Source organism: Cryptomeria japonica, chromosome 1, assembly GCF_030272615.1.
Source record: "Cryptomeria japonica chromosome 1, Sugi_1.0, whole genome shotgun sequence".
NCBI classification, from domain to species: domain Eukaryota; kingdom Viridiplantae; phylum Streptophyta; class Pinopsida; order Cupressales; family Cupressaceae; genus Cryptomeria; species Cryptomeria japonica.
The window spans coordinates 628,848,542-628,862,923 of NC_081405.1; the positions used below are offsets into that span (position 1 = coordinate 628,848,542).

The 14,382-nt window shown below is 35.6% G+C and overlaps 1 protein-coding gene across 1 annotated transcript in view; it reads right to left on the reverse strand.

Annotated features, from left to right (window-relative positions):
- LOC131042441 (methionine aminopeptidase 1B, chloroplastic) overlaps positions 1–14,382 on the reverse strand; it is a 265,674-nt gene that overhangs the window by 130,727 nt on the left and 120,565 nt on the right. The window contains exon 7 of the mRNA XM_057975714.2: positions 7,703–7,782. Within this exon, the coding sequence (XP_057831697.1) occupies positions 7,703–7,782 (80 nt within the window). The remainder of the gene's footprint in view (positions 1–7,702; positions 7,783–14,382) is intronic.

Consider the following 14,382-nt stretch of genomic DNA (forward strand, 5'->3'; position numbering starts at 1 on the left):
TTGCAAATGACTCTAAACAAAGCCTTTCTTTGGGGTGGCTTAGTCTTCACTGGTTCCTTGAGCAGTGTCCTCTTGATCATTAGGTTCTCTCCCATCTCTGATGTCAAATTCACTTCAAGAGATGTCACACTCCTTGCATCTTCTTGAGTCAAAGTAGTTCTCCTCTCACCACCATGTAATGTCCCTGCTTAGGAACAATAAAATATATCATCATGCTCTAATACCACTGTAATGTCCCCTTAAGTTAACACTTAGAAAATAGGGACAAATAACTCGAAAAACCAATTAAGAGAGACTTCCTCAAAATCTTACGTAGCAATAAGGAGGACAATCTATGATACCCTGAATGTTTATATTATATATTTGATGACAATATCACTGCTATCTATAATATGATAATTGGATATATTGATATGATTGCACAATTATGAATACACTGTTATGTCTGTTATGACGATACGAGCATGCAATTTAGGAATGGCCTGTAATGTCTGATTCTTCAATATGTATATGCAACTAAAAAAGGGTATCACTTATAGCGATGAGTTGCTTTGTCTGATCTATATATTATATTGCAACAACAATGGTGATGCTGTTTTCGATCTTGACAATATGCTCTTACAATACTGGTGTTGTTTCTGATTATTACCTTATACGAATGCAATTGTATTATGCCAAGAGACTGTTGCTGAACGAACAAATCCAATGAAGCATATGAATAACAGATAAAATATTTCTGAATGATGATCGATTGAGAGAGATTCATTTCCTACTTATATCTTGAAAATTGATATAATGCCTCCAAGAGACATGTCTTTTGTCTCTTCATAACAATCGGTTTGTCATCCAAGGAATACTGATTAGTGTTCTTATCATAATCGCTGTAAAACTATCTCTAACATAATTTCTTTCTTTATACATTAAAACTCCTTTCTTTATTAATCATCTTGGATAACCATCTAATGAGTTATCTTGTTCTTAAATCGATATTACTTACTAATATAAATCGTTGTGTTCTCATTATATCAATGCTCGTCTCACTTTGTCATACTCGATCTACGTATTATATCGTACTTGATATCTTCAATGATTAATCGATATATATTCCATTCTAACCATAATATATCTAGCTTCTTCAATCTTGATCAAGGTGATCAAACCCTTCATTGTAGTTGATGCTTATTATCTGTTTAATGTTTGATGATTGATTTTTCTCTAATCGTTATCAATTATTTGTGACTTCCAGTATGATCGATGATTGCAATGTCCCCCATCTTTCCTTTAATTCGACGGCTCCTTTTGTGTACCTCCGCCATGCTTAGGTCTGGAATGGGGACATGACACACCATGAGAAGTTGAAGCCTTCTCTAGACACTTGTAGGCCGGGTGCCCCATCTGATTGCAATTATAGCATCTCATACTGGAGAACTTGGATCCTCTTCCTGATCCATTTGTCCAACCTCTTCCATTAGCTCTTCTCCCACGATAGCCTCCTCTGCTACTTGAGTCCCCAACTTGCTCTCCTTGGCTAGTGTAATGTCCCCTACCTGATCTATTTAAATATACTAAAATTGATAGATTTTCTTCAATAAGTTATTAACAAGTGCTTGTCTATTTTCCTCATTAGCTGATTAATTTCATTATTCATAGTTCTTAATATAGAGATCAAACCTTGCTACTACTTCAGTTTTAAGGGAGAAGGGTTTACATATGTTACCAAAGCGCTTAGAGACCAACTACAATAGGTTCCCTCAAAGTTTACAGATCCAAGCCCTTACCTATCTTGGGTCTATACCCTCAAGGCTTATGGGTCGCTGATCCCCACCCTATCTTGGGACTTAACCTATTGCTTGGATTTAGACTGCCCCTCTTTGGAACATCTCAATCCCATCTTCTTAAATACGAAAAGTAATAACATGATTTAGACCATAAGTATATATATTTCTTATGCATTATGAATATATATATGAAATTAAGTATGACTGTCATACATATTGCTGTCCATATTAGCATTACTATTAATTCTGCATAAGAACATTATTGGGCTCCATATATTAAGCATACTTATTAAGCACATCCCCATGCATACCACCAAGAACACAAATGTTACTGCCTGTAACTTGATAACAATTCTGATCTGACCTGATCAATGGTGATCTTACTAGATGCTTTTGATTCCTTTCCTTTATATCTCTCAATGTGAGGGAGAGGTCACACCTCTTCATCATATATACCCTTTGGCAAGAGATGCACCCTTTCACCATTAGCACCCTTTGAAAGAGTGCAACTCTTCATTATTTCTGCCCTTTGAAAGGGACACAACCTCTCATAATCAGATCTGCACTTATCATTTAAATCAGATCTGCACTTCTCATTTCCAAATTATTCCCCCTCTCAAATGAGGTTCTCTTCTCCCTTTTATATCTCATTGTTGAGGGAGTCACAACCTTTCCTTTCATTTCTTTTGACTTTTCATTAACTTAATTAATTTTAATTAATCATATTTAATTATATTTAATTATTTTATTTTATATTTTAATTTACTGTTAACTATTTTAATTTTATTATTATCATTTATTATTAAATTTTATTTCAAAGTGGGGACATTATAGCTAGACTCACCACTAGACCTTTGGTTAGGACTTCTTCCTCCAAAACTGCCTCTGCCTCTGAAACTTCTCCCTCCTTTACCTCTATTTCTCTGCTCACTTCTTCTTTTTAGTTTCTCTTCTGCCCTTAGGGCCAATTGAAAACACTTCTTCATTGTCTTTGGTGCCAAGATGCTGATCTCATCTTGGATGTTCATCCTTGGAAGTACCTGGCCACTTTCTCTAACTCCTCTTCTTGTCTCTTTGATCTGAGACTGAGTTTATGAAACTCCTCCGTATATGCATTCACATCAAGGTCTCTCTATCTGAGGTTCTTCAATTTTTGTACATCTGCACTTCATAGTCAATGGGCATGAATTGTGCCTTGACTTTAGCCTTCATCCTTTCCCAGGAGGTTATCATACTCTTTCCCTCCTTAACTCTCTCCCCTTTTACAAAGTTCCATCATGTAAGAGCAGACCCCTTCAATCTTGCTTTTGCCAACTTAACTCTCTTATCTTCAGGGATTTCTTTGTACTCAAAATGCCTGGTCAATGCCTCAATCCAGTCTATCACCTCTTTTGCTTCCATACTTCCATTATATATAGGCAACCCATCAATGGTGTCCCTATTGACTGACCTCAAGGCATCTACAAATGCCCTCTGATCTGCAGGTATCCCCTCTACCTGCTTAGAGGATTCCCCATCTTCTTTATCCCCTTCTTCATCAGTGTCACTTCCATCTTCCTCATCCTTAGTCTTTTTCAATTCTTCAAGCTTAGCCTCAAGCATCTCTTCAATCAACTTCTTCACCACACCTTGTGACATACTCTTAGGAGGCATTTTGTCAACCCCTATTTCAATCTCTTCCTCTGACAAACACTAAGACCACACCACCCAAGCGATCTTCAAAATCTTGCTCTAATACCAATATGATGAGGAGGCAACAGACCAGAAGTATAACCTTGAACCAACCAACCTCTAAGGCTCACAAACTCAACCAAAATCACTAATTCCAAAATCCTTACACAACACCAAATCAAGCAATGGTTTAATGACACCAAGTAACACCTTGCACGACCCAAAGGCTCCACAATGTCCACTTACAAACAACTAACACTTCTCAAGTTCTTGTGTGACTACCCACACCCTTGCATACATGAGTGGGCTACTACTGGGCTTTAGGGTTTGAATGGCCCACTTGACCAATTCAATACAACGATCCTTGAAGGGGTGTTCTCACAACACCTTAACACAAATGAAACAGGATTTCATGGTTTAGATCCACCGGAACATCAATTTTGACTCACTCGCCCACAAACAGAAACGGTTGCAATTAGGCCTCCATTTAAAGGAATCGGGTGATAACTTTTGACTACCTGAGGATCTAGGCAAACAAATTATATTTTCAGATACCCTTTTGGGAGTTCTCAACAAAATCTCAGTTTCCCGTACTGACCAACTTATAGATATCCCAACCAATACTCCACTAACAGACCTAATAGGGCTATTAGACCTATTTGACTGAACGCCTTCCATAAACTGGTTTGGTTCTCCTAATAGGTGACCATCACTGACCATGAAATCTTATGTAAACCTCCAAAGGACTCTTCTACCACATTCAAACCCCTTTCCAGTGCTCTACCACTCAATTCTCACGCACTGCACTCATCAAACCGATCTGTCACATAGAGATGCCAAACCTAGGGTTAGTTCTCCATCCTCTTCGCCCTGTCATATCCTCTTAATGGCTTTTGGAACTGACATATGATACAGTGGCCTATAATCTCCTATAACGGCAGAGTGTTCAGTTAAGGATTGATAGGCCAAAACCCATTATTGCAGTCAAACCCTAGGTGTTTGAAGGTTTTAGACTACCCGGTAGAGATTTGCTTGTAGAATGGGGCAGCCATCACTTCAAGACTTCACACTGAAAGCAAAACAAAGATAAAACGATATAGTTACAGGAACTATGCCATGAGCATTCTTGCCAATCCACCTTCAGTATGCAATCAACAGAAATTAGACGATTTTCCGAGTTTCCAACATTTCTTGATGCTTCAATTTCCTTTCCAAATCAACCAACATACATCCTTCGGTGTTTGGGGCCTTTAAAGGTATCTCCCAAACGACCACAACCTCCTCCAACTGTTTTTCATACTGAACTGACCGTTGTAGAATGACAACTTACAAAAAGGTGCAAAATTGTCATCACAACAAATTGACAATATGACAACTTTTGCATAATTCAACCAACTTAGACTCCAGATTATCATAGTCCCCCAAAATGATTACATTTGATTCTAAAACATCAAAAATGACTCAAATAGACTTGTGGTCACTTGATCTCTCAATGTAGACCATTGTGACCCTTATTGACTCAATTTGCTCTACCAGACCCTAGATGACAATTCGACCCAAACAATGGACGAACTTGTCACACTCTTAGGACATTAAATTACAAAAAGGACCCATAGGGTCTTATTACATTCCTTCTAGGCTAATAGAAAATCATCTTGTTATTGGTTCATGTCTTCATAGGTAGGTGCTCCTGCACCACATAACCATAAACGTTTCCTAGTAAATTGGGACTTTAGGATTGTTCACACCTGCACATTCAAAATTTATCCAAGTCCATAAAATGTGATGAAATTTTTCAACCCTCTATTGGAAAGAAGTGATTGCAAGAAAAGCTAGAGAATTTTATAGGCAATTGTTGTAGATAAACAAGACCTACAACAAGGAGTTTGTAAGAAACAGTGATGAGCGGCCAAAGATCGTACAAGAAAAGGAAGGTGTTGCTTTTAGCATCATAGTTACCAATGATGCTGGTCGTAGATGCCACAATAATGTGGCAATAAGATGGTGAATCCCAATATTGGCAAATGAATCAGGACATGCATCCAAATTATGGAATCGAGGAAGAAGTTGGTTCTATCACCAAGCACTATGAAGATCAGAACAACGTTGAATTTGACTTCAAGAAGTGGCTCACCTTTGCACGTATTCATTTGTTAATAGCTTGTGGTTTGTGGTTAAGCCATGTTACCTTCAGTTTATAGTAGATGGGGATGTGTCAGAATGAGGACAGCCATCAATGATGATTGGAAGGACCTTCCAAATTTCAAGAAACCTTGAGGTCCCTAGCAGTCATGACATCAATCCACATATGTTGATTCAAAATATAGTAATTTCAGATTTCAAGGACTTTTTTGTTATTGTCAAAACACTAAAGCTCATACAAGAAAGAAAAGAGGCTATTGTGTTTGGCATCGTATTTGCCAATAAAGATGGAGGTAATGGTGTCTGATACAATGTGGCAATGAGCTAGTGGATTCAAAGCTTGGAAAAGGAATCAAGCCATGCCACTTCAAGTTTGGGATCAGAACAGAAGTTGGAGCTATCACCAAGCACTATAAAGATTGGAAAAATGTTCCTTGGTTTATAGTATGCAGCTTGTGGTTAAGCCATGTTACCCCCAGTTTCCAGTCTGCGGAATATGCAGTAATGGAAATAAGCATCAAAGACACTTGAGACACCCCTCCAAATTTCAAGAAAACTTGAGGTCCCTGAAACACATAACATCAATACAAATATATAAATTCAAAATAAACAAAATTTTAGAAGCTTATACATGAATATTTTTATTTAATGAAAAATCATAAAAAGGGTCCTCTAAATCCCAAATCCCCTTCAGAAAATCTAAAAATGAAAAGAAAATCGTTGGAAACAGCTGCTTAAGTATTTTAAATATTCTGGACATTGTCTCGTAAGTTTCAAGTTTCAAGTTTCAACGGCTCTGTTATGAAAAATGGATCCACAGATAGGGTTTTATTTAGATTCAACACATGCTCATACATTGGAGAGAATATGCAATCATTTCAATAAGCAATGATTACATATTTTGACCTGAGATGAGCTGCTGTGTATACTCTCACTAACATCATTCTCACATAAAACATATATGACACCACTTATGTTGATAGTGGCTAAACTATTTAACCACTAAAAATGATATCAAATATTAGCTTAGTTGTAATCTAGCATAATTGTATAGTGCAAGTCTCATGATACAGATTTGAACATTTACAAAAATATAATTGGACCACAGTCATCCACAATCATGTCCTCCATCGTGTCTTCACTTTCAAATCTGATGCTATTTACCAGTTTCTAGGACTTCATCAAGTTGGATTTAATCAAAATCACTCCATCAGGCTGTTAACATCCAAAAGCATTGTAGAGGTAACCATCCCAAAAAATTATTACTGAAATCATAGAAGCACTATACTAGAAAAACTTGTTAATCCCAACTAATAGTGACCCACCATATCGTCATGCTGTTTCCCGAAGTTTTCAAAAAGCAGCTCTTGTTAAAAAAATTATTTAGAACTATCCTTTTTGGGATTTCTTTTTACACTTGGAGACAGAAAAATAATTAGCACCAGTAGACTGAAAAAAATTAGTTCAGGGTTAAGGATAGAGCATTATTAATTTTCTTTTAACTTCGAAATATTTTTGAATTAATATTTTATGCTAATAAGGGTTTTTCTTTTAATTTATACTCTAATGAGGGTTTAGATACAAAACACTAGGCTGCTCCTAAATAGTAAGTCGTGTTCTATCACGGCAGATCCTGCCATTTTAGGGCAAGAACTTTGTTTTTAACATTATCCCTCCTCAGTAGAAGTAAAAGTTAAAAAGTTTTTTTTTGAGCCCTACTCTCTTTTTATCATTGACATTTTTTATATACTACATTTAATTTTTAATCCCTATGCGCTACCTTTTTTCTTTATTTTTAGAGAATATTATGTTGTTTTTAGACTTCTAGTTTCCTTACTTCTTGCCAAGTTTTTTGGCTTTTGATACCAGGCAATTGAATTTCATTTACACTTTTACCATCATTCAGTGCCATGTAAGTGGAATACTTTAATGGCTGAAATAACAAATATCTAAATGCCCAATAAGAATAAAAGAATAATATATACAACAGTTCATCAATACAGTACCAGTTCTATACAGTTCAATTTGATATGAACATGGTTGAGCAAAATTGATTTTTCATATAGGATTTAAAGAAAACAATGAATGCAGATGGAAATTTATTTACATACTTAATTTTACTACCAATTCGATTGAAGCTTTCTCCCGCTTTGCAAACTGATATTGCCTTATACATGCACTCTTCAGTAATCTGAAATACATAGGAAACATAATCAAAGAAAGGAAAACAAGCAGAGCAATGAAGCTTACTGTAACTATGGATAACAAAGATAAACTAGATCCATCAACTATAGTTGTGGGAGCCACCCCCATCAACTCTAGTTGTGGGAGGCATCAGCCCCATAGACACGAACAATTGAAAATTTTAATAGTCTTTATTGAACCTGATGGACTGTTGTGCCATGAAACTTGTTGTCCTCATTTTTTGTTTTCAAAAATGATGGACCATTACATAAAAATTTTGTCAAAAAATGAAAATTTTACTCTGACATGCTTTCCGAGGCAGAATTTCGCCTTATCTTCTAGACTAGACTAATCCTTAGTCCATCCTCGAACCACATTTCGAATTTCATCGCATTCTGGGTTTGTTTGCTATGTTTTTCCTTCGATTTCGGGTTTTTTCTCCCTGACTGCAGGTGGGAAATTTTCCTTAAGTTGCAAGTTTTAATGTTTTCTTTTGTTTTAGTCTTTGTAGGGAAATTTTAAGTTAATTACAAGTGCACTTTATGAAATTAGAACTTGTAACTTGTTTTTTATTTCCCCCTTGATGTTTTTTGGCTTTTTAAGTTGTAATAGGGAACTTTTTGGATAAGTTACATAAGTTACCGGTTCAGGTACGGATTCGCGGATTCGGCAAAACAAAAAAAATTCTTGGGTACGGGTATGGGTTCGTCTGTACATATATACATATATTAATTATAAATATACACATATATTATATATATGTTCAATATATACAATCCATACAAAAATAAAATATACAATGTGACTTTCCATACATAAATCATAAATCATAAATCATAAATCCATAATTGCCAATGCCAATAAATATTCATATATCGCAAATGTTATCAGTAAACTAATAACTAAGTCTAATATCATATTCATAATTTGCAAAAAGATAATATTCAAGTTTCAAGTTTCAACTGATTCAAGTTTCAAATTGTGAATATGTCATGACACAATAAAAATTCAAATTACAAGCCATCTATGGGATTTAAATTCCATATTCATCTTCATCTGAACCATCCAACCCAAGCCCAAGGTCATCAAGTGGTTCAAATCCAGCATCAATTGAACCACTATCGAATGGAATGTCACTCCCACTAGCCAAGTCTCTCTCAAGTTTCGTAGCTGCCTCGTCTATAGAGACTTGGGCAAGTTGTGCAACTGTAGCATCTAAATCAGCACACTCAGGGGCTAGATCCCAAATCCTTGTTGCACCCACATTATATTCAGGGTCCTTATGTGACAACAAATGAAGGTTGGAGTGTACGTAGACCAAATCCTCAGCTCTCTTTGCACCCAAACGATTACGTTTGACTGAGTGGATGAAGGAGTATGTACTCCAATTCTGCTCAGCTGAAGAAGAACTTGCAACGTGTTAAAAGTTAAAACATAATTAGAAATTTATAAATTAAAAAATAAAAATATGATAGCATCAAATGGAATTGGAAAACTATAAAAATAAAAAGATACATACTTGGGAGAGAAGTTTAATTGCAAGCAGCTGCAAGTAAACGGAACCTTGACCATGTACATAGCACCACTCATCAGCATCCATCCCATATCTAGCATTGAGAGCTACAACATTCATGATTTTTTGTGGATACAAATTGGCCAAACTCCATCATGACAACATTTCTTGTCTCTTCATCTTGATATATCTTTTTAAAGGCAGCTCTATAGCCAGAAGCAACCTCTGCATCTCTATATGGTGGTACCTTCCTTGGTGTTGCAAGCATCTCTGCACTATAAAATTTTGGTGTCAAAGCAAATGCTAAGAGATGTAAAGGATTGGTCATCTTGTTCCAATGGTCAACAATAATATTCTGCACAACTTTGAAAAATGTTTCCGTTGGGTCATTTACTTTTCTTTTTATTACTTCTCTTATTTTCTCCACCATGCAATCCATGCCATCATAAATCTCACCCAAACATGGGCTATCAATATCAGCATACCTAATCATGCTCACGATGGGTTCAGTAAAATTCAAAACATATTCCACATTATCCCACCATTTCTCATCAAAGATCAATGCTCTTACTTTTAGAGCTCTTTATGTCTGGGCCTGCTTCCATACACTCCACAATCCATTGATGAGCATAGAACTCAAGGCCTCTCGCACCTTCACAAGTCATCTTAAGACGAGTGTGTGAGATGCAAATCATGTTTCAGCTACCTAACATGACATAAAAAAATACACAGCATATATCAATTATTAAAAAAAAACTAAAAAATTAAAAAATAAAATTTAAATTAGTAATTACCTTCAACAACTCCAACTTGGAGAAGGTCCTAAAAATGGCTTGTGACATATGATGATTAGTCACAAACATTTGAATCTCCTCGCCCTCCTCGTACAGTTTTTTCACCCAATCAATTTGTGTGCCAATCTTTTGCATGATTAAATTGAGTGAGTGGACTGCACATCGTGTCCAAAAGATGTGACCGTATGTAGCCTCCACTATAGTCCCTGCTGCCCTACAATTTTTAGCATTGCCTGTTATGACTTGGACAACATTTTGAGGCCCCACCATGTCAATGCATTCTATGAGGATATTGGCAATGAAACTTGCATCTTTCACTTGCCCCTCACAATCCACCACTTTCAAAAACATTGCCCCTTTAGGGCACACTGCTATAACATTGATCAATGGCCTATTTTTACAATCTTTCCATCCATCAGAAACGATGGTCAAACTTATTTCCGGCCATGTATCTTTGATGACTTTCAACTGTGACTCTATGGATGCTTTCTCCTTTGCCAATAAGGTGGTTCTCACTTTTCCATACCCTGGACAAACATAATCAGAAGGTGTGTTGCAAAAGGGTATGTACCATGTCCCGAAAGTAAGGTGATCTAACAAGGTTGAAAGGAATCCCATTGCCATAAAGGCAACGCCCGATGCTCTGATCAACAATCTCTCTCATTTCATTTTTGAAGGCAGTGTCCAATGGGCCTCTTTTCCGTGAAACCACAACATTTTGATTCTCTAGTGGAGCGACTGGTGGTTTTGGCATTAAAGGATGTGAACCGGCTGGTCTTGTGGAGCCAATATTACTAGAAGGCCTCGTAGTCTTCGAGCTTGATTGGACAAGAGGATGATCAGTCTTTGCTTTGCCACTTCTCCTATCAGCTTCCTCTTGTTCTCTAATATATTTCAAAACTAGAGCTTTTGACAGCCCCTTGCCATCTGAACCCTTCCAAAATTTTATTCCATGCTCGGGGATGAAACAAAGGTGGCCTTTCACTCGATAGTATGAGCTGGTATACTCAGTGTCACAATGGTTACACTTCCAAACTAAACCCCCACCACCAGACACTTGCTTGATCATTGTTGTATAATGCCAAAGTGGTGAATCTTGATCAATTTTAAAGGGGTTATTTTCAGTTCGGGTATGGGCAATTGAACTAGAGCTTGCACTTGCACTTCCAATTTCAGCCATTATGTATGATTATATGAATAATGCACCTAAAATAAAGATAGAAAACACAACATTATTGAAAAAAATTCATAAAATTTCGGCATTACAACCCCATACTATGCATACAAATTGTAAAAAATATACAAAACTTATTTAAAAAAATTTAGAAAAACTTAAAAAACAAAAATTTGAAAATTTGAAAAAAACTTTAAAAAATTCTTGAAAACTTGTAAAAAATTCAGATTCACTCACCTTTGATGGCTAAATCTTCCTTCTCCAGTGATTCCTATGCCTTTTATGTATGTCTCACATCTTCATAGTCTCTACCTAAGTCACCAGATTCGAATTCGAATTCGAATTCGAAGTTCGACAGCTTTGAAATTCGAATGAAGTTCGATGAGTAAAAAATTTGAAATGTATAAAATTCGAATTAAATTCGCCATATGTAATTTTTTAATTTTTTTAATAAATATATGTATTATATCTATAAAATTGCCTAAATAGTTTAACATTGATAAATAGTTTAACACTATTTTATATTATGTGTATAAAATAAAAAAATAAAAATTAAACATTATAAATACACGAGAAGCCTATTGTGTATTATGTGTATTTTAAACATTATAAATAAACATTATAAACATTATAAAAATTATATATAAACATTGTGTATTATGTGTATTTTATAATATTATATTGTGTATTATGTGTATTTTAAACATTATAAAAATTATAAATAAACATTGTGTATTATGTGTATTTTATAATATTATATTGTATAATAATATATTATGTAATATGAAACATTGAAACCTGAAAAAAAATTTAAAAAAATACACATAATCGGGAGGACAAACTGATGACAGAGGCAGAGGCAACAATTCGAGCTTCGACGGAATGTTTCGGAGCTTTTGCAACAGCGGTCGAAGGTTCGTCCAAGTCTGCAACGGTGGTCGAAAGTCCGTCGACTAAAAGTTGGAATTGATGCGTCCGCGACCTAAACTTTGCTATGTTTTCCGCCATGGCCCGTATTTATTAAAAAAACTAGATGAAACCCTAAAAAATGCAAGGAAAAATTTTTTTTCGGAAATTACGTCATCCCTAATTTTTGGTACGAATTTGATCGAATTTTTGACAAATTTTATAAACTGTTTGAAGTTCGACGAATTTCGAACTTCAAGGTTGAAATTCGGCCGAACCTGGTGACTTAGGTCTCTACCTTCGAAGAAAAATGCAAAAACTAAGAAACCTGGCTTTAGAGAAAAAATCTTCAAAAATGCAAATAGAATGAGTTGAATGAATGTTTTGATGCATGAAATGCATCATAAAGGGGCGAATTGGGGAATAATTATTAAAAAACTATTTTTTAAAGTCCTTTTTTATTGTTTTTTGACCTGTGGGCCCCGTTTTTGGGAACCCATGGGCCTGGGTTCACCCGGGTTCGACCTGGGTTCCACCCGGGTCCTTCCCAGGTGGTCGGGTTCCCTGCCAAAAGGACAAGAACCGGTAACTTAGGCTTACAAGTTAATTTTAAATTATAAATTTAAAAATCACTTTTTGATTCTTTTATAAAGTTCTTATTTAAGTGATTTTACTTGTAATAGGGATTTTATTTCCCTATTACATGTTTTATTTTCTAATAACTTGTTGAGGGGATTTTATTTTTCTCTTACAAGTTATTATAACTTGTATTCCTCTCACAAAAACCTGATTTTGCCTTGTGCAATGAAAAGTGACATTTTAAACTTGTAAATGAGTTTTCAAAACCCGATTTGCTCTAGAATGGAGATAAAGTAACATTTTAAACTTGTAATATGAAGAAAGGAACCCGGTTTTCACTATTACATGTAAAATTGAAACTTGTTGCATTTCTCCAAGAACCTGACCAGCTTCTTAGTGCATTTCTCCAAGAACCCGACCAGCTTCTTAGGCGAATTTGTTCAGAGTTTCCACCGATTTTTGTGGAGATATTTTAGGAGGAAGAATGCATTTTGAATTCTTAGCTATTTTCATACACCTTGAAACTCTTTCCATGCCATTTGGTGGATTTATTTCCTGGTTTGAAGGCATTATAACAGCAACACGTGTTTGCCAAAATACCAAGATTTTGTCCTCCAAAATGCCACGAATCTCTTCTCTCCCATATCGTTTTGCCTTCTCAACCCTAGGCGTTGAGATTTAGGGGAGATTTGACCGATTCTTGTGCCATTTTACAAGGTGTTTTTGCTGCTAAAGGCGTTTTTCAAAAATGTGGCTAGGGTTTTGAAGTTCGATTTGTTGCTTATTTAAAGGTTTTAAGTCTTCATCACAAGGATTATTGCATTTCCTTGGAAGAGCATTTGGATTGAAGCAAGGTATGTTTTCTTTTCATTTTGTTTTTATTTCTTGTCTTCTTGTTTTATCTTTCTAGTTGTAAATTTGTATATATGTTTGTTTTGCCCTAAAATCGGTTTTGTGAGAGAGATTTTCCTCTTTGCAAAGCAATTTGAAAATTGCATTGATTTTCCCCATTTTCCCTCTTTACTTGTATTCGGGATTTTAGTAGGATGAAAATAATTGATCTTCCCATGTGATTAAAATATTTTAATCATCTTTTGGTAAAATTCCCATTTTCTAAGTGGAAAAATACCCATTCTTTCAAAATCGGGTTTTTAGAACCGAATTATATGTTGAAAGTTCTTCCCATTTTCTTGAAGATGACATTCCCAAAACCCTTCCATTTTTGTTCATGCTCATTGCCTTTATCCATACATTCCATTCACGCCATTTCCCACATGTCAAAATCTCATTTTTCACTCATTTCTCCATTTTCCGTTTTACAAGTATACTTGCATTCGGGTTTCAAAAATCCGATTGCGTGTTTGTTCTTCCCCACTTGTATACTTGTAAAACTTTCCCCAAGACCCGAAATTGGTCAAAGTCAAGTTTCAAAAATTCCCATTTATTTCCCATCTTTCTGTCACAAAGTTATGAAGTGCAAGGGTTGGAGTTCTTCCCATTTGAAGAAGGAAAAATGTTAATTGCAGCTGATTATGATGTTGCTTTAACACTTTTAAGTTTTCATCACAGCATACCAGGTTGTTCTTCAATGTCAGATTTACCGTCATCTCCCATTCCAAAGAAGATGAAATATAAATATGA